General features: G+C 42.4%; 2 protein-coding genes across 2 annotated transcripts in view; both read right to left on the bottom strand.

Moving 5' to 3' along the window:
- The window catches only part of nr2c1 (nuclear receptor subfamily 2, group C, member 1), a 16,060-nt gene extending 5,674 nt beyond the window's left edge, over window positions 1-10,386 (bottom strand). The window contains exons 1-9 of the mRNA XM_053650359.1: window positions 9,171-10,386; window positions 5,744-5,898; window positions 5,431-5,661; window positions 5,078-5,156; window positions 2,317-2,496; window positions 1,356-1,503; window positions 936-1,032; window positions 273-457; window positions 34-175 (exon numbers count right to left, since the gene is read on the bottom strand). Of these exons, the coding sequence (XP_053506334.1) occupies window positions 34-175; window positions 273-457; window positions 936-1,032; window positions 1,356-1,503; window positions 2,317-2,496; window positions 5,078-5,156; window positions 5,431-5,661; window positions 5,744-5,797 (1,116 nt within the window). The 5' untranslated portion in view covers window positions 5,798-5,898; window positions 9,171-10,386. The remainder of the gene's footprint in view (window positions 1-33; window positions 176-272; window positions 458-935; window positions 1,033-1,355; window positions 1,504-2,316; window positions 2,497-5,077; window positions 5,157-5,430; window positions 5,662-5,743; window positions 5,899-9,170) is intronic.
- A 470-nt stretch (window positions 10,387-10,856) lies between these two features.
- fgd6 (FYVE, RhoGEF and PH domain containing 6) overlaps window positions 10,857-27,115 on the bottom strand; it is a 45,507-nt gene continuing 29,248 nt past the window's right edge. The window contains exons 9-21 of the mRNA XM_053650355.1: window positions 25,837-25,887; window positions 24,365-24,423; window positions 22,742-22,813; window positions 22,110-22,178; window positions 20,019-20,102; window positions 19,836-19,915; window positions 19,648-19,747; window positions 17,477-17,620; window positions 17,243-17,351; window positions 17,053-17,147; window positions 15,290-15,418; window positions 15,020-15,168; window positions 10,857-12,313 (exon numbers count right to left, since the gene is read on the bottom strand). Of these exons, the coding sequence (XP_053506330.1) occupies window positions 12,277-12,313; window positions 15,020-15,168; window positions 15,290-15,418; window positions 17,053-17,147; window positions 17,243-17,351; window positions 17,477-17,620; window positions 19,648-19,747; window positions 19,836-19,915; window positions 20,019-20,102; window positions 22,110-22,178; window positions 22,742-22,813; window positions 24,365-24,423; window positions 25,837-25,887 (1,178 nt within the window). The 3' untranslated portion in view covers window positions 10,857-12,276. The remainder of the gene's footprint in view (window positions 12,314-15,019; window positions 15,169-15,289; window positions 15,419-17,052; window positions 17,148-17,242; window positions 17,352-17,476; window positions 17,621-19,647; window positions 19,748-19,835; window positions 19,916-20,018; window positions 20,103-22,109; window positions 22,179-22,741; window positions 22,814-24,364; window positions 24,424-25,836; window positions 25,888-27,115) is intronic.

Genomic DNA, 27,115 nt, shown 5'->3' with positions numbered 1-27,115 from the left:
TGAGCGAGAGTGAAATGCGTGGTGACCTCTGACCTTAAAAGGCACGTGCATGTCAGAAAGCAATGGCCCTTCCAACTCCAGCATGGTGGCGCTCTGCTCCTCCGAAACACTCCCCTCTACGGTGTAACTGTTCCCATCGTCTGGATGCAGAACTTTGGCCAACGAGTCGAAGGCTCTGTACACACACACACACACACACAGGTTACTAACACCACACTCCTCAGGGATTTCCGTACCTCCGTTATAGTGCAAGACTCTCTGTGTGCTCATACTGAGTGATTTCGCTGGAATTCTGCTCGTCCGGTTGGATATCGGTCACAGAGCCACCCTCAGTGCTCATGCTCTCCAGTCCCGAGTGGTCGGCGCTGTTGTCCGTCGCCTCGCGGCTCTTGCTCATGTGGGCCAGAGACGTGACCACGTTCGCCAGCGTGCTGAGATCACCCTGAGATTCGTCATTCTGCACGAGGACGCAAAGACGCACGTCGGCTCATACATTCATTACGCTCAACATACACACATTGCACACGATTATACAGCATAGTGGCTTTTTTCTTTCCCACATACACACTGTAACACCGAGAAAGAAGCACAAAATCCATTTCTCTAGCTATAAATGAAAGACTACAGCATGTCGACGAAACATACCGTGGTTATAAAAAGTCTACACACCCTTGTTAAAATGGCAGGTTTTTCTGATGCAAAAAAAAATGTTTTTAAAAGTGAAAATCAATAAGAATAGGGGGAGAAAAAAAAAATACAATAACCTGCTTGGATAAGTGTGCACGCCCTTTTATAACTGGGAATGTTCCAGTGTTCAGAATCAACCAATCACATTCAAATTCACGTTAAAGACTAATTAGCGTATGCCTGCCATCAATTAAAGTGACTGGTTACCGCCAAATAAAGTACAGCAAGAGTGTGTGCACGTGTGTTACCAGGTCTGGTGAGGAGGGGATGAGGATTGTGTTGTCTAACTTGGACAGAGACTGCTGGATGTTCAGAAGCATGTTGGAGTTTAACACATTGGTGGACCTGTGCAGAGTAAACATGCATACGCGTGTTAAAAAACAAAAAACAAAAATAAAAACAAGACTCTACAGTTGATCTCATACATGTGCACTCTTAAGCCTAACTTATCCTTTTGCATAGTTGCAAAAGATTAGGGGTAGATTATGGCTCACGCACATGCTGACTGGGATGTTGAATGAGGGATTAATAAACACCAGGAGGGATTAATAAAGGTAAAATATTTTACTTGTTAATAAATATGAGCCCTTGGAAACATTTGTGCTAGGGGAATACAGTGAGATATTTCATGTTCATGTACCGTGTAAACATGCCCTTAAGACACAAACCTGGCGGTCTCTTTCTCGTTGACGAAGGTGGGCAAGGCGGCCAGGGGGCTGCAGAGGTTCTTGCGAATGTAGATCTTCTCGATGGAGGGGGCGCAGTTGGCCGGCTTTTCCCTCGTCACCTCCACTGGCTTCCTTTCGCACTGCACGGCTGAGAGAAACGCATGCGCGGCAAACTTTAATAATCATGCACAGCATGTTTCTATAACTGAACAACGGAGGAAGGCGTTCTTATACAGAGCCTGGATTATTATAACAAAGTACTATTCGTGTTTGCTTTAAAAAAAAAAAACCCTTTAAGTAAATAAAAGCAAATCTTTTTATTTCAGTATTAAATATGGCTGTTACACTGCGCACGTGTGTTCGGAAGGACGTTTCAAAATGAAAGGAAGCAGAGAAATATCAGTTCAGCGGAAACGCGTTCGTCATGTGTGTCTAAAAAAATGGCAGGAATACACACCGGTCATGCTGTGATAAAAAAAAAAAATCCAAAATAAATCAAAATAATTTAATATTTTAGCATCTTCAACGTAGACACACTTTTCACCTAGAATTTCCAGAAATGTATTCTTGGTGTTTTCTCACCCGATTTCTTGAGGAATTTCCCTGAGATGCTTTTTAAACAGTATTAAAGGAGTTCCCACCTATGCTGGACTCTTATTGGCTGCTTATCTCCGAGTCGTCCGTTTAAAAAAAAAAAAAAAAAGTTTTTGTAAATAAAATGTTAGTTTTCTAATGAAAGAAATGAGCGTGTTGGCTCAATTATATTTCTGTATACAACACCGATTTCAAACATTTCATCATACACCTTCAGAACAAAAGGTTTTTAACATCATGAGAAACATTTCAGTCGAGTGTCCACAAACTTTAGACTGGTGGTGAACAAATATGAGATGTGTACATGCTTCTGTATGTGTGAGAGTGTGTGTGAGAGAGAGAAAGAGAGAGAGAGAGACACACTCACAGTCCTGTTTCATGCCGAGAGCCATGCAGCGCTGCAGTCTGCAGTATTGGCAGCGGTTGCGGTGATGCTTATTGATCACACACTCTCCTGAACCGCGGCACGTGTACACAAGGTTCTTGCGGATGCTTCGCTTGAAAAAGCCTTTGCAGCCTTCACAGCTCACTGCCCCATAGTGACGACCTTCAGGACACACAAACACAGAAACGTTAAACGTTACCCCTATAGTCCCTGATCAATCACAATTACCACGTGATTAGTGTCAGTTTTACACTTCACGTTACCCATCCATCATATATATATATATATATATATATATATATATATATATATATATATATATATATATACACACACACACACACACACACACACACAGTATCTCACAAAAATGAGTACACCCCTCACATTTTTGTAAATATTTGATTTTATCTTTTCATGTGACAACACTGAAGAAATGACACTTTGCTACAATGTAAAGTAGTGCGTGTACAGCTTGTGTAACAGTGTAAATTTGCTGTCCCCTCAAAATAACTCCACACACAGCCATTAATGTCTAAACTGCTGGCAACAAAAGTGAGTACACCCCTAAGTGAAAATGTCCAAATTGGGCCCAATTAGCCATTTTCCCTCCCTGGTGTCATGTGACTTGTTAGTGTTACAAGGTCTCAGGTGTGAATGGGGAGCAGGTGTGTTAAATTTGGTGTCATCTCTCTCTCACACTCCCCCATACTGGTCACTGGAAGTTCAACATGGCACATCATGGCAAAGAACTCTCTGAGGATCTGAAAAAAAAAGAATTGTGGCTCTACATAAAGATGGCCTAGGGTATAAGAAGATTGCCAAGACCCTGACACTGAGCTGCAGCACGGTGGCCAAGACCATACAGCGGTTTAACAGGACAGGTTTCACTCAGAACAGGCCTCGCCATGGTCGACCAAAGAAGTTGAGTGCACGTGCTCAGCGTCATATCCAGGGGTTGTCTTTGGGAAATAGACGTATGAGTGCTGCCGGCATTGCTGCAGAGATTGAAGGGGTGGGGGGTCAGCCTGTCAGTGCTCAGACCATACGCTGCTCACTGCATCAAATTGGTCTGCATGGCTGTCGTCCCAGAAGGAAGCCTCTTCTAAAGATGACGCACAAGAAAGCCTGCAAACAGTTTACTGAAGACAAGCAGACTAAGGACATGGATTACTGGAACCATGTCCTGTGGTCTGATGAGACCAAGATAAACTTATTTGGTTCAGATGGTGTCAAGCGTGGGTGGCGGCAACCAGGTGAGGAGTACAAAGACAAGTGGGTCTTGCCTACAGTCAAGCATGGTGGTGGGAGTGTCATGGTCTGGGGCTGCATGAGTGCTGCTGGCACTGGGGAGCTACAGTTCATTGAGGGAACCATGAATGCCAACATGTACAGTGACATACTGAACAGAGCATGATCGCAGGGCAGTATTCCAGCATGATAACGACCCCAAACACACCTCCAAGACGACCACTGCCTTGCTAAAGAAGCTGAGGGTGAAGGTGGTGGACTGGCCAAGCATGTCTCCAGACCTAAACCCTATTGAGCATCTGTGGGGCATCCTCAAACGGAAGGTGGAGAAGCACAAGGTCTCTAACATCCACCAGCTCCGTGATGTCGTCACGGAGGAGTGGAAGAGGACTCCAGTGGCAACCTGTGAACCTCTGGTGAACTCTATGCCCAAGAGGGTTAAGGCAGCGCTGGAAAATAATGGTGGCCACACAAAATACTGACACTTTGGGCCCAATTTGGACATTTTCACTTAGGGGTGTACTCACTTTTGTTGCCAGAGGTTTAGACATTAATGGCTGTGTGTTGAGTTATTTTGAGGGGACAGCAAATTTACACTGTTACACAAGCTGTACACTCACTACTTTACATTGTAGCAAAGTGTCATTTCTTCAGTGGTGTCACATGAAAAGATATAATCAAATATTTACAAACATGTGAGGGGTGTACTCACTTTTGTGAGATACTGTAATTATATATATATATATATATATATATATATATATATATATATATATATATATATATATATATATATATATATATATATATATAAGGCCAAATGTCCCAAATCTCTGTAATGTCTAAACACTCAACAAATGATCATCTAAATACTCAACATCTTATGTTCTCTTCATTTCATATTTATTTTATGGCTACTTTAAGATTTATTTTAGAATGACTTGTTTTTCTAATTGCTATTGTAGTTTTATGCTGTGGATTTTACTTTGCGTCTTATTTCTTTATAGAACCTTTTAAGCTGCATTTTAATGTACGAAATAAAGTGGATGAGTAACACAGTAAGGAATTATTACTATGATTACAATGTTCAAATAATTAACAACACCCGTAACGACACGGCACACGGTTTAACGGTTTATAGCTAGATTTAACGGTGTGGAATGTTTGTGAGACAAGCTGCGATAAACAATCCTTGCCTCAGCAGTGTATCTCTCTCTCTCTCTCTCTGTCTCTCACTCGCTCTTTCACTAGCTCTCGCTCAAAAACTTATTATTAGGTTTTCAATTATGTGTATAATCCCTGTTACTTTAGAAGCTGTGACGTAAATTAGAGCATTAATATAAACATATCGGTCATGTTATAGCTGGAACTGTTATCGCTGCGCTGGTACTCAAAAATAATGCACACCTTCTGACCAATCAGATTCAAGAATTTAACCGTGCTGTGGCATTAATATTACTTGTAGGATGTGTGTGGGTGTGTGGTCACTTACCTGAAGCTTTGTCTCCACACACCACACAGTACTCTACCACAGGCTTAACAGAGCTTTGGTCTGTTCCCTCGGTGACAAACTGTGGAAGAACAACACATACAAACATAGTTGTGTGCAAAAATTTGTACCCCCCCCCCCACTTAGTTTCTGAAAGTTAAAAGCAGTAAACACAATCTCTGCAATATTTTAAAAACTAACATTTTTCTGAGGCTCTTACTGCACACTTTATATTTGATTAATGTAAAAACAAAACACCAGAGTAGTTGTGGCATGTGCAAAAGTTTGGACACCTCACTATGTCAGTACGTAGTAACGCCCCCTTTGTCTGCGTGTATGTTTGAAGTGCCTCTTACCTGGATCTGCTGACCTGCCAGATCAGGTGATGTGAAGAGCAGTTGATTGACAGCTGAGCCATCAGCTGAAGTCAGGATGACTTTCCCTGGTGAGCTCTCGTGCTTTAGGAGAAGTTTGTCCTGATTGGGATAATCCACGTTGGCTAATATGAACTGCTGCTTGCCGGCTCCTGCCTGATCATACGCCGTTACTATCTGGAGCTTTTGACCCAGCTGCTGGTCTGTCACGATCTGACCCCCCCACACACACACACACACGTGTTAGAAAAGTGCAGCAGAAAGTACAGTATAATGATAATGTATCATCTATTACCTGCAGACCTCCTTCTGCTGACACCAGCTGAATTCTGGGACTTTCTCCTGCCATGATGACCCCGCACACCGCTTGGGCTTAAATGCAACTCCCCATCACACACACACACACACACACACACACACACACACACACAAAGTCCTACGATGCACAACCTACACAAAGACACAAGTTTTAACAAATCATCAGTAATGTAACACACATCCTGACCAATCAATAACACCTGTACACAACATCGAGCTTCATACGATTCAAATGGGACGTTAGAAGAGAACTCGATTGCCTCATCCGGAAACTGTGAAGATGAATGAATGTGTGACAGTTTCTGGTGTGAGCTACAGGACAAACACATATATAAACTCCCTTTTGCTGATATACAATCTCAAGAGAAAAACAAGTGAGTACAAGTCCTAATAGTGTTCAATAATCCAGTTTTGCTTACCAGTAGTCAATATGTGTACATCACTGATTTGATGAAATAATAATAATAATAATAATAATAATAATAATAATAATAACAGTGCTGCACAATTATCAAGGTTATTATAATTATTATTGAGTTTTAACTCAATTTCATTTAAGTATTACATTACATTAACGGCATGTGGCAGACACTCTTATCCTGAGCGAATTACATTTATTGAATTTTTATACAACTGAGCACTAGAGGGTTAATGGCCTTGCTCAAGGGCCCAGCAGCGGCAGCTTGGTGGTGCTGGGGTCTGAACTCACCACCTGTTCAACCAGTTTGACTGATCACTTGAACGGTATGTGATTAAATTTGTGCCAAAAGTGTTTCTTTTCAAGAAACGGACAAAAATATACAATGAGAAAGAAAAGCACTCTGAAACTGAGAACGGTGAACTCGGTGGCAAAAATGTAACCTGGTCTTCAAATCAACAGCGTTCGTGTGTTAACAGTTTCCTAAACTTCGTCTTCGCTAATCGTGGTTCATGAATGCGCTGCCTGAGTTTCCGTTACACGTTCAAACTTTTCGTTTACGCTCCGCAATGAGGGGTTGGTACAGGTTTGCTTCTCTCCAAAACATGGGAATTTACTCTCTCTCTCTTTCTCCAACACCTCCTTTGAATTTCATGCTGTTCCAGTTACTGACCCTACCAAAATCCACATCCTCCGGGTCAACAGGGCAAGTTCGACGACAGACTTGCCCTCCTACCCACGTTTGACCTCAAGCAGTTCGCCGCCCCAGCAGCTCACACGGCTGACAAACAGCTCGACCTCATCCTCACATGTAACTGCACCACACAAAATCTTCTTATTACTCCTCTCCACGCCGCTGACCATCTCTTTATCCTCACGCCTCTCCTCCACGGTCACAACCTCACTTCCCTCTGATAGCCACCTCTCCTCGCTGGACTTAAAGACCGCAACGGACATACTACGTTCCACTGTAACGTCTTCTCTTGACAGCGTCTGCCCCCAAACCTCCAGGCCAGCTTGCACGACACCCCCTAGCTGTCGGCTCTCAGAAATTCTCCGTAAAAACCGGACCAAATTAAGGGCAGCTGAAAGGAAATGGCGTAAATCAAACAATCCAACTGACCTAACCAATTACCAAGCACGTCTCTCCTCTTTTTTCCCCTCCATAGCATCTCTACCGCCAAAGCTATATACTACCAGGAGATGATTGGCAGCTCTCCCAACACCTGTACTCTCTTCACAACATTTTCTTCTCTTCTCTGCCCCCCTCCTCCCCCTTCCCCTACCTCTCTTACTGCAGACGACTACACCACTTTCTTTCCCAACAAGGTTACATCAATCAGGAACCAGTTCTCCACCCCAGACACCCAGAGACAGTTACAGGGAGAAGGTGCCTCTCAACCGTCCTCCCTCTCCCCTCTGTCAGAGACGGGTGTCTCAAAACACCTCCTTTCTAGCCGTCCTACAACCTGTCCTCTAGACCCTCTCACCTTCTGTCCAAAACCCTCGAAAGAGGGCTCTCCACTTTTCTCACACAGAACAACCTCCTGGATGCCAAGCAGTCTGACTTCACTCCACGGAGACCGCTTTGCTTTCCGACTAGCAAGATCGACCTCCGCTGCCTCTGACGCTGCCAATCATCAGATCGTCCTGTCAGCTCTCTCCAGCCCAGACATCAGCGGAATGGCTCTGCGCTGGGTGGAATCCTATCTCTCAGATAGATCTTTCAAGGTATCATGGAGGGGAGGGGTTTCTGAAACTCAGCAACTCACAGCTGGTGTTCCCCAGGGGTCAGTTCTGGGTCCACTGCTCGTATCTATTTATACTACATCTCTGGGGACTGTGACTGAGTCTCGTGGCTTCTTATATCACTGCTATACTCATGACACCCAGCTCTATTTATCCTTCCAGCCTGCTGATCCATCTGTCTCAGTACACATCCCCGTGTGCCTGTCTGACATCTCAATACACGTTTTATATACACATATACATACACACACACACACACACACACTATATATATATATATATATATATATATATATATATATATATATATATATATATACACACACACACACACATACACATACATACATACACACACATATACATACACACACACATATATACATACATACATACATACATACATACATATACACACACATACACAAAACTCCTAGTAGTGTTCAACAATAAATATATAGTTTAATCAGTGTGTACATCACGGTTAGAAGAAGTGTATTATACATTGAGTGGTTTGTCTTTTTCTTTGCAGCAAGTTAGCTTGATTAGCACGCTGGCTAACTGGCATAGCATTGAGTTGACATGTTTAGAATTTAATATCTATATTTAATTCCAGTCCCTGGTAGTGACTCGGACCGGGTGTAGAAAAGACTACAACCAACCTTATCAGAACCGTGAGACGGAAGATAAAGAAATAGTTTTTCCTGTAGGGTGAAAGGTCAACATTGAAGGGTTAAAGGACTCTAATAACGATTCCGGGCGCCGCTTCCTTCCACTGGGATTAACACACACATACACACTGAGTGATTTAGTCGCTGCACATAAACACGCTGACACGCCCTGAGTGGATTACTTTATAGTTCATATCGCACTTTGTGCACTAACTGAACTAACGCTGAACACCGGAAACGCGCGCAGGGAGTTAGCACGGAGCTAGTTTAGCTACGCTAGCTATCACATCACAACACAGACGCTAAAAACGCGTTAGCTGTGCACAGTTTTACTGAAACAAACGCGCGATAGATTGCTAATCTCTGACACGGAACACTACATAATCTGAGGAGTGAAATGAACCGAATGAGAAGTTGGTCAGGTGAAGGATGTTGTTGACATGCTAACTAGCTACAGCAGGCCAGCTAGCTACGGCGCGCTTTTATATCACTCGTTTATACTGTAACTCCACGCGCCCCAACAAGCGCGCAACCGGACCTCTCGTTCAAAAAACTTCAGCTCTTACCGTTTCACTCGATATTTGAATCACTCAAAAATCCGATGTTTTTGATCAATTTTTCCGAAATCGCTTCGCCTCGGGGAGGTCAGAGTTCGCGACCCTTCTGCGCGGAAAATGCAACTGCGCATGCGCAGAAATTGTGTCGCGGAATGAAGGCGTTCATCGAGGAAGTGTACTGCAAGATTATAACTCTTATTATTATTTGTGGAGAATATTTTCTTTATTCATGAGATTTTATTGCAACGACGTAATGGTTTACTTGACACTGGTTGTTGGATGGACCGGGTTTCTTCCTCTCATGCTTTTTAACAGTTTCACTTTCATAATACACACACACGCGCGCGCATACAGTGCCCTCCACTAATATTGGCACCCCTGGTGAATATGAGCAAAGAAGGCTGTGGAAAAAAAAAAAATCTCTTTATGGTTGAACCTTTTGATCTTTTGTTAAAAAAAATTCTCTAAAATACTCTGCTCTCGTGGATATCAAACAATTGAAAACAAAACACGGGTTTATGAAAAAAAATATCGTTAAATGTAGGTGTGCAACAATTATTGGCACCCCTGTGAATTCATATGAGAAAGATATATTTAAAAGAAATTGTACGCTTGGGTGACTTGGAACAGGAAATTGTTCAACCTTGACTTTCCGTTTCACAGGGGTATAAATATGAGGTAACACACAGACCAAATTCAATGGGTTAGACCAAGGAATATAGCTGTGATGTGATGTGCAGCAAAAGGTTGTTGAGTTTCACAAAATGGGAAGTGGCTATAAGAAAATAGCACAAGCATTGAAAATGCCCATTTCCACCATCAGGGCAATAATTAAGAAGTTCCAGTCAACTGTTATGAGTAAGTTGTTTGTAAGGGTTTGAAGAAAAAAGTCTACTCTCATCCAAAAACAAGCTCAAGCGTCTTCAGTTTGTCAGACACTACTGGAACTTCAAATGGGATCGGGTTCTATGGTCAGATGAAACCAAAATAGAGCTTTTTGGCAATAAACACCAGAGGTGGTTTTGGTGTACACAGAGAGGTAGCCATATGGAAAAGTACCTCATGCCCACGGTTAAATATGGTGTTGGCTCTTCAATGTTTTGGAGCTGTTTTTCTGCCAGAGGACCTGGACATTTTGTTAGGATCCATGTCATCATGGACTCTATCAAATATGAACAGATATTAAATGAAAACCTGACTGCCTCTGCCAGAAAGCTTAAAATGGGCCGTGGTTGGATCTTCCAGCAGGACAATGATCCAAAACATACATCAAAATCAACACAAAAATGGTTTACTGACCACAAAATCAAGGTCCTGCCATGACCATCCCAGTCCCCTGACCTGAACCCCATAGAAAACCTGTGGGGTGGAAAAACTGAAGAGAAGAGTCCACCAGCGTCGACCTCGAAATTTGAAGGATCTGGAGAGATTCTGTATGGAGGAATGGTCTCAGAACCCTTGTGTATTCTCCAACCTCATCAAGCGTTATAGGAGAAGACTCAGAGCTGTTATCTTGGCAAAGGGAGGCAGCACAAAGTATTGACTGATTGGCACTAAGGGTGCCAATAATTGTTGCACACTTATATTTAACAAAGTTTTTTTTTTTTTGGATAAAACCCATGTTGTGTTTGCAATTGTTTTGATATCCATGAGAGCAGAGTATAAACAAGACAATAAACACACGATAAACAAGAATTGCTCTTTAAAATGATTTATTACCTCTCATAATTTACATCCATATTTAACATACTGAGCTCAATGTGTGTTTTCAAACGGTTGCTTGGGTGTTACAACATAATTAAAAGTCAATTCTGTGGGGGGAAGAAAAGAAAAAGCAACCATGACCAGCTAGCTTAGGGATGAGGGACTAAAACAGCAGATTTAATCCTAAAAAAAAAAAATAAAATAAAAAATTTCAGTGTGCAGTGCATTTTGTCCTCTCAAATTAAAACACCTTTCCGCTCTAACGTCATACCACCAGAATCAACGCAAGATCGTAAGACATCAGATCACAAAAATCATCCTGATTTTATTCACGTAACACTTTTCCAGCCTAATTGGGTAATAGAGTAGAACAGTAAGAATTACATCACTAACACGAGTTCATTATAATGACAGAATGTTTTCTCCGAGTGTGTTAGAAGACTATGCTCGGTATCACGCAGTGATATTACACAGTTCTCAGCTCGCTAAAAACCTGACACGCTGTTAAATTACAAAACCATTAAATTCATTCGAGGAAACTAACAATCTTGAATTGTTATAAATAGACCTGCAGTAAACCAGCATTATATTACCATATACAGTATATTTACACGTACATCCAGTTATTCCCAGTATCATAGTTTCATTTTTTTTTTTTTTTACTGTCAGCCCTATATAAAACAAATAGATAAAAAGTTGTTTAAAAAGGCTAAACATATTTAAAAAAAACTTTCTGTTTAAGGCTTCTAAAAAAAACAAAAAAAACAACACAGACTACTGGCTCTTACAGTGGTATCCTACATCTCCCATGATGCACCATTGCAGACAAACATTTTTGCTCTTGGACGCTGGATATTCACACTTGCTTGTGCACGTCCGCATTTGACTCATGATCAAACGTGACTTTTTTTGAAAATAATAATAATAATAATTCCTCACACACGCTTCATACTTACAGCCTTCCTCACATTCCCAGAACTTGGACGTTCTTGATATGTCCAGTGACATTTTAGGTGACCTACATATATCATTTTGACTCCTCTGGCATGCACACACACACACACACGCCCAAAATTATTTGAATGTGAGGCAGAATCCAGCTCACGCTGACTAACAAGAGGTTACTGGTCTGTGCTTTCGGACAATCCTGCTATTTCCAGTCACTAGTGCACAACCTCGGAGATCTCACACCGCCGTTTGATTGTGCTGTTGAGAAAAGGATCAAAGGGGAACAGCTGGAAGTCACGCCCCTTTGCTAGGTTGCTTATTACACATCCTTGGTTCCATACTTGTTTTAATATTTTAATAGATGTCTTCTGAGCTCAGGCAGTGTTCCTTAGTTTACTGCTGCGGGCTAGGAAAAAAAATAAAAATCCAAAGAGTTCTAATAAACTATTCGGATCCACGTTAGTCAAAGAATCATGGCCTCCTGAAACGCCTCGATCCACCTGAAATGAGAAAGACAAAAACAAACAAACAGAGATATGAGATAAAAGTGAACAGATAAAAGCTCAGATGTTTGTGTGCTTGCATTTTTGTAATTATGAAGATCAATTAAAAACAAGTAAAGCTGTGTATCGGTGCTGGGGTTCTGGTGAAAAACGTTCAGCGAGCGAGATGTTTTTATGCGCATGTGGACGGGAGTGGAGGTCAGAGATGAAGATCGCAGGACAAAAGCGTGAGCAGCAAAAGCGAGAGGGATTGGAGAGCATCGGGTTCCCGATGATAAGAACAGCAAGTTGAGGAGGTGTTTTCTTTGGTTTAGGAGTTATTGGAAATGCAGCATGATTACAAGTTTATTTATTCATTCGTCATTCATCCATCGCAGGGATGCAGTAGCTCTAGGGTGTATCCCAGGGAGAAAGACTGGAATACATGTTGAGTCAGGGCACTATGCACACACACACACCTGGGGGCAATTTAGCCAAGCCAGCTTGTTTTTGGACAGTATGAGGAAAGCAGAGAACCTGGAGGAAACCCATACAATCATGGGGAGAACATACACAGAAACCTATTTAGAATTTCCACTTTTTTTTTCCCTTCCAGAAAGAACATACCATGGCCGCTTCTGAAATCGCATTTGATTCAGTACCAATTGCATTCGATTCAGTACCAATTGCATTCGATTCAGTACCTACTGCATTCAATTCAGTACCAATTGCATTCGATTCAGTACCTACTGCATTCGATTCAGTACCAACTGCATTCGATTCAGTACCTACTGCATTCGATTCAGTACCTACTGCTCGGCCATCTGATCAGTATACAATGCCTGTCCAAAAATTATTTAGATTTAAATAAGCAGATACTTAAGGGCCTATGACTGGATCATTATTGCAGTGATTCAGCTGGCAACAATTCTTTGAACCCTAACTGAAGCAGTGTGTAGCTTCTCATCATTTAAACAACCGTGTCGGAAGACGTATCCCATGATCGTGGAGAAGATGTTACTGTGTTTCAGAAGGGGCAAATTATTGCCATGCATCGAGCAACGAAAACAACTAAGGAGACTGTTTGAATCCCTGGAATCGGGTCGGGTTAAGAACTGTCCAACGCGTTATTAAAACCTGGAAGGAGAGTGGCAAGCAGTCAACTTTGAGGAAGAAATGTGGTCGGAAAAATGAACGTTCGAAACCTTGAATGATCTTTAAAACGCTTGGTGAGGTCACATCGTAAAAAAACGGGACAGTAGAACTCATGTCTATGTTTAATAGTGAGAGTAAGAGCATTTCCACACACACAATGCGACGAGAACTTCCAGGATTGGGACTAAACAGCTGTGCGGCCCAATCGGCGTGAGGCAAATCGGATATAAAAGGCCTTCAATTTGGAATAGAAAAAGGTCATGTGCTCTGATGAGTCCAGATTTACTGCTTACTGTACAAGCCTCTGGAGGAAGTGTTATGGTCTGGGGTTGCTTCAATTGGTCAGGTCGAGGCTCAGCAACATTATGTTATCCCAGTAATGGATTTTTTTTTCTTCCCTGATGGCACAGGCATATTCCAGGATGACAATGCCAAGATTCATCAGGCTCAGATTGTGAAAGAGTGGTTCAGGGAGCTGACTTTAACTCCACTGAAGATCTTTGGGGATGTGCTGGGGAACACTTTACGGAGTATTTCGACTTTCCCGTCCTCAACACAAGATCTCGGCCAAAAATGAATGCAACTCTGGATGGAAATAAACATCATCGAAACAACGCCACGATGAATGCGTGCTGTAATGTGCAACGAAATGTTAGAGTGTGCGACTACTTATATATTTTTGGCCAGGCAGTGAGTGAGTGCGTGCATGCGTGCGGTATGAATACAATTTGGACATTCTACATCCACCATGTCAGTACCGTCACGTGACCTACAACTTAAAAAGAGCCGACGCGCTGTTTTCCACCATTTTTGATTCTGACAGCAGTTCCACGCCAGTCCCGTTGCTTCCATACTGCAGAATCTCGGCGGGAGCAGTAGGTCATCCTGGGTAATTTCTCACCTATTGTTTTATGAATACTGAGAATTCAGACATACGGTTTTTTGCCTGCTGTATAGTAAAGTTGTAGGGATATTCGGACGCAGCCCTCGTCTTGTTGTCTATTGCGGTGGTTCTCAAACAGGGGGCCACCAGATGGCGCCAGAACGGCCGCATAGAAATTCTAGAACACTGTTGTTGTTGTTTTTAATTATTTGACCTGTTTAATACCCCTACTGTTAGCCACACGCTGATATTTAAAATGGCTACGTTTTTAGACAGAGGACGTAGTCTTGTAGCTGAGCAAGTTAATATAGAACAGCCTAGCGTGGGAAAAAAAAAAAAAAAGACATTTTGAAGACTCTGTGGGGCCATAAAGGGATGCACGCTACACAAGGGAGGGTCTCACGTTGAAAAAGTTTGAGAACCACAGGTCTACTGGCGCACACAGTGAAATTTTCCACTAACAGAAGCTAATTTCATATTCTCCTGGCCTTTCAAATTCAATACAACTGGCCTTTTGAACAGAAAAATGTTAGATATGGTAGAAATGAGGGGATTTTTTTGTTTTGTTTTTAAACATCAGTGTTTAAATGAACATTTTCCCCAGTCTCACACAACAATAAATATTCATATGATGATATTTAGCTTGGAAACTGTTTTTATCATCGTCTGTGTGTACGTGTGTGTACCTCTGAGCTGTAGGGATATCGTCCGCTCTGAAGATATAATACAGTATGTTCTTGTGATAGAGTTTAAACTGCAGCTTCTCTGCCGGTCCGGACTTCTCTTCCCTCAGGAAAAAGCCCAGCAGCGGCTGACTCTCCAGCGCCGCAACATCCTGAGCGCGGACACACAAACATCAGCACCTGACAAATCTGACTCTACCACTAGCACTCGTATTCCAAACACAGTCTGAGCAAACAAATCCTGACAAAAGCAGAATGATGCCAGCGGTGTACCTCGCTAGCAGCGTATGTGTAAAGGACTTTGTTCTTGATGACGAACCACAGCCGCTTCCACGGTTTCTTGTAGCCTTTGGATCGCTGGAGATAACCGCTCATAGAGGAATTCTCAGTGTTAGCAGAAACCTGCCAGAGAAAATGCTGTCAAGGTACTGCGGCTGTTTTGGGGAATTTAGATCACGTGTCCTAAACCTTCTGATATTATTGTAATACCACCGTGTCCCAAAAGTCTCCATACATACGGGGAAATGAACACTTTTTAGCCCGATTTTTTTATACTTCGTTTATATTATATCTTCTTTTCAGATAGTCTTTAAGAACGCCTTTGACAAAAGAAGAAGGTATTGAAATCATTCTCATGGCTGGATCGGGGAACGGTCGCAAGGTTGCGATGGACTTTAACAGGAAACGTGGCGAGCACATTTTGCACACGACACTGTCGCCAGACGTATTAACGAACTCAAGAAGACTGGAAGTGTTGCGGACGTCCGTGAACACCCGCTGTCGAAGGCGCAACCGATGTGGTTCTGGCAAACGTAGTCCCCCGTGTATGGAGACATTTGGGACATTCTGGAGTTACAGAGAAAGGCCCACAGCTCTGGTTATGATTACATCAAGAAATTATGAACGATGGTTACAGACTGGGAGCTGGAGTAGGTAAATCAGAACCCATTTCACACGTTCAGTTTACTGGATCAGAATCCCACTAATGGTGCTTTTACAACTCTCAGTAACTTTGAGAGTCCTGTATCTGTACTGTATTATTTTCACACAGGATTAACCGAACCGAAAACCCCCCACAAAAACATGTAGGGTGAGGGGTGTGTGTGCAGCTGAAAACATACTTGTAAAACTCATTCATTAAGAATTTTTTTTTTTTATTTTAAAAGTCACCTCACCTGAGCAAGCACGGTGATACAGTAGGGATGGGCGATATGGACTTAAAACTATATCAGGATATTTTCTGGTATTCAGTGCGATAACGGTATCACTGGCGATATAGATATAGAACCGTGCACCACTGTTTTCAGCTACAAGTGATCGCTGTGATCTTGAGAGCCTCAGAGACACAAGCACTGATCTAAAAATACAACGGATTTTCTGTAAGCAAAGCAGTTCCAGATTGTAGAGGTACAGTTTAGCGATGAACTCCTCCTCAGCTTCACGTCCGCCGTACTTGTTTACGCTCTGCGCGTGAGCTGCGAACGTTTGCACGCCGTCGCACGGAGAAATACGGCATCAGCTAGGCTTTATCGTTATTATCACGGGAAGAATCATTCTTATTGTGGCAAACGATAAGATGATCGCCCGGCCCTAGGAGACAGGGCTCTATAAATAATTCCATCATCCCATAAAGTAAAATGCTATAAATGTATAACACTGTCGTGTCGTTAGTATGTTCTATCCAAAAATCCAGCGCACACGGCATAACTACAGCTGTCATTTGGCTCAGGTTTTTATTTATCTACAAAATAATACAATTTTTTAAAAAATTGCTGCACTAGACCAAAAACACGAGTGGATTCAGAGATGAATCGTTTTCTCACTGTAATCAAATTGTACGAGATATAAATATACCGTATAATATAAAACCCCTAATGCTGAAGTAATAATTATAATCCAGGAGTGTGTAATGTTGCTAAACATTTGTCCAATCCACATATTTAGACCATGTGTTAGGCAGCACAGGCTCTTTGTAATCATATGATATAACGGTGAAGTATACTAGTACAGTTAACGTAACGCATCTTAAACGTTACCTCTTTCAGAGCCGCGGGAATCTTCTTTTGTTTCCTAGAGAAGGAGAACGCTGAGCTGCGGCCGCTGGGTGAAACGGCCACCTCGGACTGCTCGCCTGAGAGGGAACCGGACACAAAAGACGGGTGAGACGAGACGCGGCGTTCACTGATCAGCACCGAAAGCTTTAAACTCGGGAGAGAAAGCTCAAACCTTTATCTTTCTGCTGTAGTTTGACATAACACTGATCACACACTCGCGCCAGCTGATTCTTCAGGTACTCCAGATAATATTTATTCGACGAACACGCCTGGCACACAACCTGAAAAAAACAAAACAAAAAAACAAACAAAACACACGCGCTTCGTTTTCATGAATGAATTTCGACCTGACGTTATCATTTATACGTCTCCATATTTGTGTTCCGGACCCAAGTTGACCCCTGACCTTGCCGCAGGCCCGGCAGTGGTGGCGTCTCCAGGTGAGGGTGAACTCGCAGGTACAGATCATACACATGGTGGTGCGGAGGTCTGGGATCCAGATAGGAGCTTTAGAACCCAGTGGAGAACCATCAGTGGGTACTTCCTCAGACTGTACGTGATGGATAAAAACCACACACACACACACACACACACACACACACACATATATATATATACATAAAATATAGAAAGCATCCCTAGTGCACACGGCTCAGTTTGAAGGGATTATGCCGCCATTTTTACATGATTTGACTTAAATCTTGAGTTAAATCTCTCTCTCTCTCTTTTTTCTTTTTAAAGGGCCAGATCGCAGAAGGGGTGGAGCTTATTTCTGGACTGGAAAAGTGTAAATCGAAGCCTTGAATATAGAAACTATTCAGGGACCTCTCTCACAAAGCAGGTTAAACACAGCCTGGATTCCAGACCAAGTTCCCGCTTAACAAAACCTGACAAACGCAAGCGTAGTTAACTCGATACGAACGTTCTTAATCAATCCGGCTTCAGACGCTCAGGCTAGGAGTAATCCCTGTGTGCGTGCACGTAAAGCTGTGACCGTCACGTTCACCTTTTCTGTTTTGGAACGAGAAATCCTACATTATCGACGTGACACGCACAGTATAAAAGCATGGATGCTGGTGAATTTGGAAATTGAAGAATGCACATACTAAGTCTGGGCATATTTAACATGTTTACTGTGTAATGGCTAAATATTTGACGATCACCTGTTTATAATATGGAATATGCATTCAGTCATGGTCTGCAGGCTAGGCGGTCTCTTTATAACTATTCTTGAGCTGTAAAACTAGTGTTTAGAGGTCTTAGGTGCTGGGTAATTGCTGTTTCCCTCTTCTATGTCTAGATGGAATGTGTACTTTAAAACAGAGAGCTGTGAAAACGTGCACAAAATGAAATAAATAACCTAAAAAGTGACCTTCCGGAATATTCTCCAGCAGGAGGCGGGGTCTAATAGTGAGTGGTAGTCTATCATGGTGGAGCTTCAGGGTGGTCTGTATACCGACTCTGTCTCTGGCTTTTACATATAAGGGGTGTGTGTGTGTGTGTGGGTGTGTGTGTGATTTACACCAGTGATGCAAGTACTTGGATCTGAGTGCATTTCTCATTTACAGTCAGGGCTTTAGCTAGGAATTCTGGGGCTCCTGAAAGCATAGTGGTGTATACTGTATATAATATGAGAAAAGACCTCCATATAGCGCACTCGTACACCGTCACATACAAAATAGCCAGTCTAACGTGCAAGAGTATGTTGTACTCTCTAGTCTGGTTGGTCCACATTTTTGCTCTCTTCCTTCACACCTGAAGAGGTTCATCATTCTCAGTGGTTTGGGAGAAAACGTGTGAAAATATCCACCACCTGAGTGGTCCAGGACTCCACGTATGAGCTGCCCCTATTTATTGGTGAGCACCTTTGCTTCGCACTTCGGGGGGTTGCGGGTTTGAATCTCATCTCCGCCGTGTATGTGCAGAGTTTGCATGTTCTCCCTGTGCTTTGGGGGTTTCCTCCGGGTACTCCGGTTTCCTCCCCCAGTCCAAAGACATGCGTTGTAGGCTGATTGGCATTTCCAAATTGTCCGTAGTGTGTGAATGTGTGTGCGATTGTGCCCTGCGATAGGTTGGCACCCCATCCAGGGTGTCCCCACGCCTTGTGCCCCAAGTCCCCTGGGATATGCTGCAGGCTCCCTGTGTAGGATAATCGGTACAGAAAATGGATGAATGGACAATTACAGTATATACGAGTGGACAGCATGGCCCCAGTGTGTGTTTTAGAAGCCTTCTGGGGTTGAAATGGGAGTCTGCCAGAGTCTGTACAGCAGAAACCTTGGAGCCAGAGCACGCGTAGTAGATATGGCTAGATGATACGCCAGTGGGTCTGCCTCTTGCCCGCTAATATTATGGGATGTAGGCATGCTTTTCTGCTCAACACAATTGTTCAGAGTGGTTATCAGAGTTACTGTAGTCTGGCCATTCCTAATAAAATGCTCAGTGAGTGTATAACACACACATTCATAGGACGGGAGCAGGTCCATTGATCGCAAGCAAGTCTTAGTTGGTTGAATACATTTGGAATAAGTGGAAAACTGTGCACACACACACACACACACACACTCACACCCCTACCTCTTGGCTACGGCTGGAGATAAATGAGATCTTCTTCCTTGTGTAGTCGTCTATTGCCGTGGCGATGGCTTCTAGCCACTCGTCTCTCTCCGTGGCTGAGCTGTACACACACATTACTGAAGTTAAAACCAGCTTGGGCATGTGTTTAATGTCATTCTATTATGTTAGTGTATGTGTCTGATTCTTACCTAGCGGACAGGATGAAAGACCGTTCCACACTCTCAATGTTCAGTTCGTTTTGATAAGCCTCCTGACTGGGCTTGCTTACCTACAGGAAACGCACTCATTAATTATCCTGTGTGTGTTTCTGCGTGTGTGTGTGTGTGTGTGTAGGGGAGGGTATCAGTGTGTTTGAGTAAAATGCAGGATACCTTCATACCAGCCAGAGACAGCATGCTGTTTACTTTATACTGGCCAGATTGTACAGGAGTGGTGTACAGCAGGATGTCATTAAACTGCACACACATACAGAGAGAGAGAGAGAGAGAGAGAGAGAGAGAGAGTGCGGGAGGGATGTTTGTTTTTCATTATTAACTTCTTAATCAAATAATGTACATCATAAGCAACGTTTCTGGTCACACTACGAGACAACGTTTTAAAGCATTTAGCTGCAAAATTATAATATTGTACCACGGACACAATCTACAGTAATGCTCATAGAAAGTATAGATTTTCCACAAGTGCCAGCATCCCTCATTTTAAGTGTAAAAACAGAGACACGGTGTGAAAAAGTGTGAAGTTACAGTTCACTTTATCGCTCAATCAAAACACCAGTTTTCAGTCTTGTTCGGGTATCGTGAAGCCGCTCAGGATTAACGAGTCTGAATTACAAGCAACGTTAACATCTCTTCATTCTCCTAGAAGACTCTTGCCTCTAGGAATGAAACAAAACGGGGTATACCGTTATGAGAGGACGATCAGCGACAGGGTGGGGTGATGCGGCCTGATACACGGTGTATTATTTTCTCTTATAATGCAGCATTTTGGCCATGAGTAATTATTTTTTGTCACATGATCAATTGTCAAACTTATGTAATAAGAGCTATTGACAGTCACTCCCTCTGGATCAGCCTTACATTTTCCTCTCTTAAAGTGAGTCGGACGAGCTAAAGTTAATAATATATACGCATCACTTCACTGTATAAGTGGCATTAACGTATACAAGACAAGCTACGATGCTAGGCGGACTCGGATAATAGTTTCACTTGCGATATGAAAAGAGAACCCAGCCCGTATCGGAAATGCCGGCCAACCGCTTGCTGATTTTTTGCTTTTACGTGCTGCATCCTCATTTCGGGAATTCGTAAACATTTTCCTCAGTCTGTATTACTGCCCTTATCTAGCTACCTATATCTGTGCACGTTATGATGTTATTATTTTGCTCATCAAGTTCACAAATGACACCACTCTGAACCATTTAACAACCTGGTGCAGCCAAAACAACACCACACCCAGAACACATCGAGATGGTCGATGATTTTAGGAGGAAAATGCGATCACGTTTTACACTCGGTTGCCGATCAAATTTTTGGCCGCTCTTCTGAAATGGGAAGACGTCGTATTATTATTTCAATTACAAAAAAAGGCCCAGCAGCGACCTTTCTCCCTGCGACGGCTAAAGAAGCGCACACAAAAAAGGCATCGAGTCGATCCTAACATCATCTGTAACAGTCTGGTTCACTGCTCAGGCCAAGGCTGAGCTGCAGAATTGCAGAGATTACCGTCAGCTGCAGCCTACCATCCTTACAGGACTTATACCCCGCCTGCCACTTTTTCTAGAAAACTCTAACAGCTCGTATGTAAGTAAACACTCAGGGCTTTAAGAATTTGCAGAGTTTTCCCCATAAGCATTTCTTTTTTCACCTAGCCTACTAGGCTTAAATGTTATCATTTTAGTGTGGCATTTGTATACAGTGCTTTTTCTTTACCATCAAAAAAAGCTATAGTTGTTTCATCTCTGTATCAATGTTATTGTTGTATTGAGGTGTGAACTGTTTGCCAAGCAAGAGGCTCAAACCCCTCTGTTTTCCCATCGTCCTGCTCACCAGCAGCTAAACAGAGTCACGATACGCTACACACAGAAACCCAACAGTGTCCCGAGTAATCTTATAACAGACTTGTGGCGATAAAATAATTCATTTGTTTCTACTGACTGAAAATGTCCGGTTAATATTTTGCACTGACAGCAACCGTGATTCAAATACTCTCGCACATTCTTTGTGCACAGTTACACTTTTGTTTTCGTCATGCTCTTGTGTGTGTGTGCACTATATGTTGCCTGCACTTTGTACCAAGACAAATTCCTCATACATGCAAGTGTGCTTGGCGAAATAAAGTGATTCGTATTACGATACACACACACACACACACACACACACACACACACATACATATATACATATATACATACATACATATATACAATGAGTAAAAAGGAAGTAAAAGTAAATTCTCTCTCTCACCAGGAAGAACATTCTGGGTTGCATTACTTTCCTGGATAGTTTCATCAGCGTGCCCTCCTTAAGAAATACCTGCATGAGGAAATCCACCATAAATTCACTCATTCGCTCAGAGAGAGAGAGAGAGAGAGAGAGGGAGAAGGAGAGAGAGAGAGGGAGAGAGTGAAAGGGAGGGGGGGAGAGAAAGAGAGAGGGGGGAGAGAAAGAGGGCGAGAGAGAGGGAGAGGGAGAAAGGGAGAGAGAGGGAGAGGGAGAAAGGGAGAGGGAGGGAGAGGGAGAAAGGGAGAGGGAGAGAGAAAGAGAGGGGGGGAGAGAAAGAGGGAGAGAAAGAGGGAGAGGGAGAGGGAGAGGGAGAGAGTGAAAGGGAGGGGGGGAGAGAAAGAGAGAGGGGGGAGAGAAAGAGGGCGAGAGAGAGGGAGAGGGAGAAAGGGAGAGAGAGGGAGAGGGAGAAAGGGAGAGGGAGGGAGAGGGAGAAAGGGAGAGGGAGGGAGAGGGAGGGAGGGGGGAGAGAGAAAGAGGGGGGGGGAGAGAAAGGGGGAGAGAAAGAGGGAGATGGAGAGAGAGAGGGAGAGAGAGGGAGAGAGAGAGAGGGGGGGGGGATTATGGGTAACGTGTCAGACAGTTTTAACATGTACCCTTCCAGGCTGCACAATTTCATGATGGCCGTTCAAACTGCACTGAACCTGCATTAACTTCTGGAAATTGTCCTGAAACAGATCAAAGAAAACATCCAAGTAAAAATAAAAACAGAGAAGCTGCTGAATACTGGAGAACAACAACAACAACAACAACAACAACAAAAAAGCATAAAGACCGATTACTAAACCTCCAAAACATCAGCAGATTTCTCAACTCTAATTAAATCCCCAAGTATCATGCTACTACATGAAACCTTCAGGTGGAGTCATGTTATATGTCGGAATATTGAGAAAACACTGGGGATGAGATTAAAGGCGCTTTAGAGGGTTGACAAATTTCTCACCAACACCCCATGCATTCGAATCATTTTGACTAAGAGGTCATTCTGTGGTTTTCCAAAAAAATCTTTTCCCGAAAAAAACACAAAACAAAAACAAAACACAAATCTGCCTCAAACCACACTGTGTTGCTTAGAAATGTTTCACGCCGACTTGCTGGCATCACAGTGACACAGTATGACAGGAAATACAGACTATTTCTCCTATTTTACAAAATATCTTCCTTACTATTTAAGTTACACGGCACTGTTACAATGCAGTGCGGAGTAATTACATGAAGATTTGGGTCTGTATATACGAAAGAAAAACAGTTTTCCATTCACACGTTAGCTAAACTAGCCTCATACATCCAAAACAGAAGAAATACTTAAATATGCTCGTGTTAGTGGGGGAAATGTGGATATGTTTTGACAAAACTAACTTGATGAATGTATTTTCTGATACTTGAGACACTATGAGAGCGTGATGTCCACAGTTGGTGGAACCTTTTAAAGTTGCGATTAAACTGAATCACTAACGGCGCGAATCTCTGACTACGTATACACGGACATGAGTAATCTAATTATTGACCTTATTCTGAATAATACAATATTGTGATTAAGGTGTTTACATGAGTCGCTTTTAGAATACTCCTTTCATGTTCCTCTTTTACATGTTATAGAACATAGAGCGATTAACCGCACACGTCATTACGTCAACGCGCCACGCCGTCCGACATCCCTCCAGAATTTCACGTATCGACATACAGTTCGTCTTCGTTATGGGACCGTATACAGTTCTGGGTGTTTCATTTTTAATGAAAAGTGCAGTTAATCATTTGTCGTGCTATAAGTGCAAATAGACGACTGCTTGAAGCCGTGGGCTGCGTCCCAAACCACGTACTTACCTACTATATAGTAGCCGAGATACACGTATTTCACCTACTATATAGTAGGTAAGTACGCGGTTTGGGACGCAGCCGTGCTCTCGTTTGCCGTAAAAAGGTTGAGCGCTGCCGTGTGTGTGCGTGTCCTGTCGCAAAATGCGGTGAAAACTCCCACACGACGTTAATAGTGTGATTAAGATGTGTACACGTCGATAACGCGACTAAAACAGGAATACTCCATACGTCTTAATTCCATTTGTGTTTACTTCGAGTATGACTTTAATCGGATTAAGGTCATCAATAATCTCTGTTTACATGCTAGTTTCTTAATCAGATTATCGTCTGAATCGGGTTCATATCGGATTATCGTTGTCCACTTAAACCTACCGACTGTGTTTGCGTGTGTAATGTCTTACCCCTTGTTTCATGATGTCATTGGCGTGATTCGCAACTTCCTTCACCACCCCAAGGGCAGCTGTGTAAACACAGAACAACAACAACAAAACAAAACAAAAAAGGACTTTTACTTGGGAATAGACTGAGGATTTAAAATTTTTACACCTTTTGCCATGTCTGAAATCTCTCCCTCGCTCACTTATTCACTATTTGCTCTGTAAATTGTGCTATATACAGTACTATATAGGGGCAGCAGTAATAACACTTCCTAGTGAATGCCTCTGAAACACATTATCGCAGCCTGCCATTACATAAATCATACCTAGCAAATATTTTTATTTATTTATTTATTTTTAAAACGGCTGCTGCAGTAAACTCGTGGACTACAGCAGGCAAGGAAAAGGTGACCAGACGGAATAACCTGTAATTAAAAAAAATAGGAACATATTGGTAAATGGTGCACTTATATAGCGCTTTTATCCAAAGCGCTTTACACTGTGTCTCATTCACCCATTCACACACAAACACACTCACACACCAGTGGTAGCAGAGCTGCCATGCAAGGCGCTAACTTGCCATCGGGAGCAACTTGGGGTTCAGCGTCTTGCCCAAGGACACTTCGGCATGTGGAGACACGTGGGCCGGGAATCGAACCGCCAACCCTACGATTAGTGGACGACCCGCTCTACCACCTGAGCCACAGCCGCCCCACATTAATATATTAATGCGCTTGTTCTGATCTGTTTATGTTTCTATAGTAACAGCTCATACACAGGGACTGAGAGCGGAACATCGAAAATAATCTAAAGACGATTAAGAAAAAATTGGATTAAAATTGGGTTGTGTTATTTCACAAAGAGAAAAAAAAAAATGTATAAGCGGAAGTTGCAGTTTTCTGTAATTAGATGCTTATTAAACATTTATAGGAGGAGTCTTGGGTGTCAGTTTTCCATCATTGGGAAGTCTCCAGGACAGAGGCTTTCTGTCTAATATGACAAGCTGGGTTTTTTTCCCTTGGCTTATTAACTTTAAATAAGAAATAAAATAAATAAAGACAGAGAAGGGAATGACTGTTTGTAGCTGCTATACCGTGAGTAATAACAGGAACTAACTTGTCTTGTGGACGTTCCATAGCATTAATTGTAATTTTAAATGTTTAAAAATCATGAATTGTTGTTCATTAATAATTAAATGGTTAGTGTCGTCAAATCGCTGTGGTTTAAGACCGGTAAAGCATGGCTGGCATGCTGTTAAAGGGAAATACTCGAATTCAGGGTGGTAATGGCCCTCCACGTCACCTTGGAGGGTATCGCACCACCTCGCCATGGATTAATTTCCTTTAACAGCATGCCCTGTCAAGTTTGATTCCTTATATAAGCTCCTAATTTCGCTGGAAATATTGGAGGGTGAGGTATTCGTTTAAAATCCGCTGTGCATTTCGTGTATCTCCGAGTTCAGGAGTTGTGTGTGTGTGTGTGTGCTGTGTCATTACTTTGTGTGTCCTTGTAGTCAGACGAGTCTTCAGGAAGATTTTTCAAATAATCTGAAAGGCAGAAAAACTATTATTATGTGTGCATTTTAGAAGGGTTTTTCCCCTTAATATGCCGTCATACTTCATTTTATTAAGATCGTTACCCTATCTTGATATATACAGTCATGAGAAAAAGAAAGTACACCCTCCTTCAATCCTATGTTTTTAGTTGTCAGGGCCTAAATAACAATTGTGTGGTTCTAGCCAGCTTCTAATAATAATAATAATAATAATAATAATAATAATAATAATAACAACCTCAGGTGACAAAAACCCTATAAAGGAGTCTCTCGCATTGTTTGGAGACATTTCAGCCCACTCTTCTTTACAACATTGCTTCAGGTCTTTGAATTTGAGGGCATTAGTTTATGCACAGCTCTCTTGAGATCCTGCCACAGCATCTCAATGGGGTTGAGGCCATTCAAATGACTGAATCTCCAAATTTTGGCTCCATTTTTCCAAATTTTCTCCAAAATTTGGCTTTTATCTCCAAATCAAATGACTTTGATTTGGCCATTCTAACACCTTCATTTTTTTTTTCTTTAATCATTCCATTGTTGACTTGCTGGTGAGCTTGGGATCATTGTCCTGTTGCATGACCCAATTTCGGCTGCAAGTTTCCCCAACTCCTGTAGCTGCAAAACAAGCCAAATCATCACCATCCACCACCATGCTTGACAGCTGGTATGAGGTGTTTGTGGCTATACACTGTGCTTGGTTAACGACAAACATCTCCACCTTGGTCTCATCAGTCCAAAGGATATTGTTCCAGAACTTTTCTGGCTTGTTCAGATGTCAACTCCATATTCCATATTTAGAGAGAAGGGGCTTTTTAATAGCCACCCTTCCTTGAAAGCCATACTTGTTCAGTCTTCTTCTGAAGACTGTCATTGTACTGTCATGAATAAACATCGACATGTCCTTACAAAAGACCTGTAGGTCACATGATGTAGTTCTTGGGGTTTTCTTTATCTCTCTGGGCATTAAAACGGTCTGACCTGGGACTGAATTTGCCGGGACGCCCACTCCTGGGAAGATTGGCATCTGTCTTCAAGGCTCTCCATTTGTAAACAATCCTTCTCACTGGAGAATAGTGAATTTCAAATTGTTCGGAGATGGCCTTATAACCCATCCCAAATTGAAAAGCAGCAACAGTTGCTTCTTTGAGGTCATGGCTGAAGTCTTTTCTACTTGACATGATGTAGACACACACCTGAGTGCTCCAGAACACCAATCTGCC

The sequence above is a fragment of the Ictalurus furcatus genome, chromosome 19 (genome assembly GCF_023375685.1).
Source record: "Ictalurus furcatus strain D&B chromosome 19, Billie_1.0, whole genome shotgun sequence".
Taxonomy (NCBI): domain Eukaryota; kingdom Metazoa; phylum Chordata; class Actinopteri; order Siluriformes; family Ictaluridae; genus Ictalurus; species Ictalurus furcatus.
Note: the sequence above shows the minus strand (reverse complement) of the source record. Positions and strands in the feature narration are given on the sequence as shown.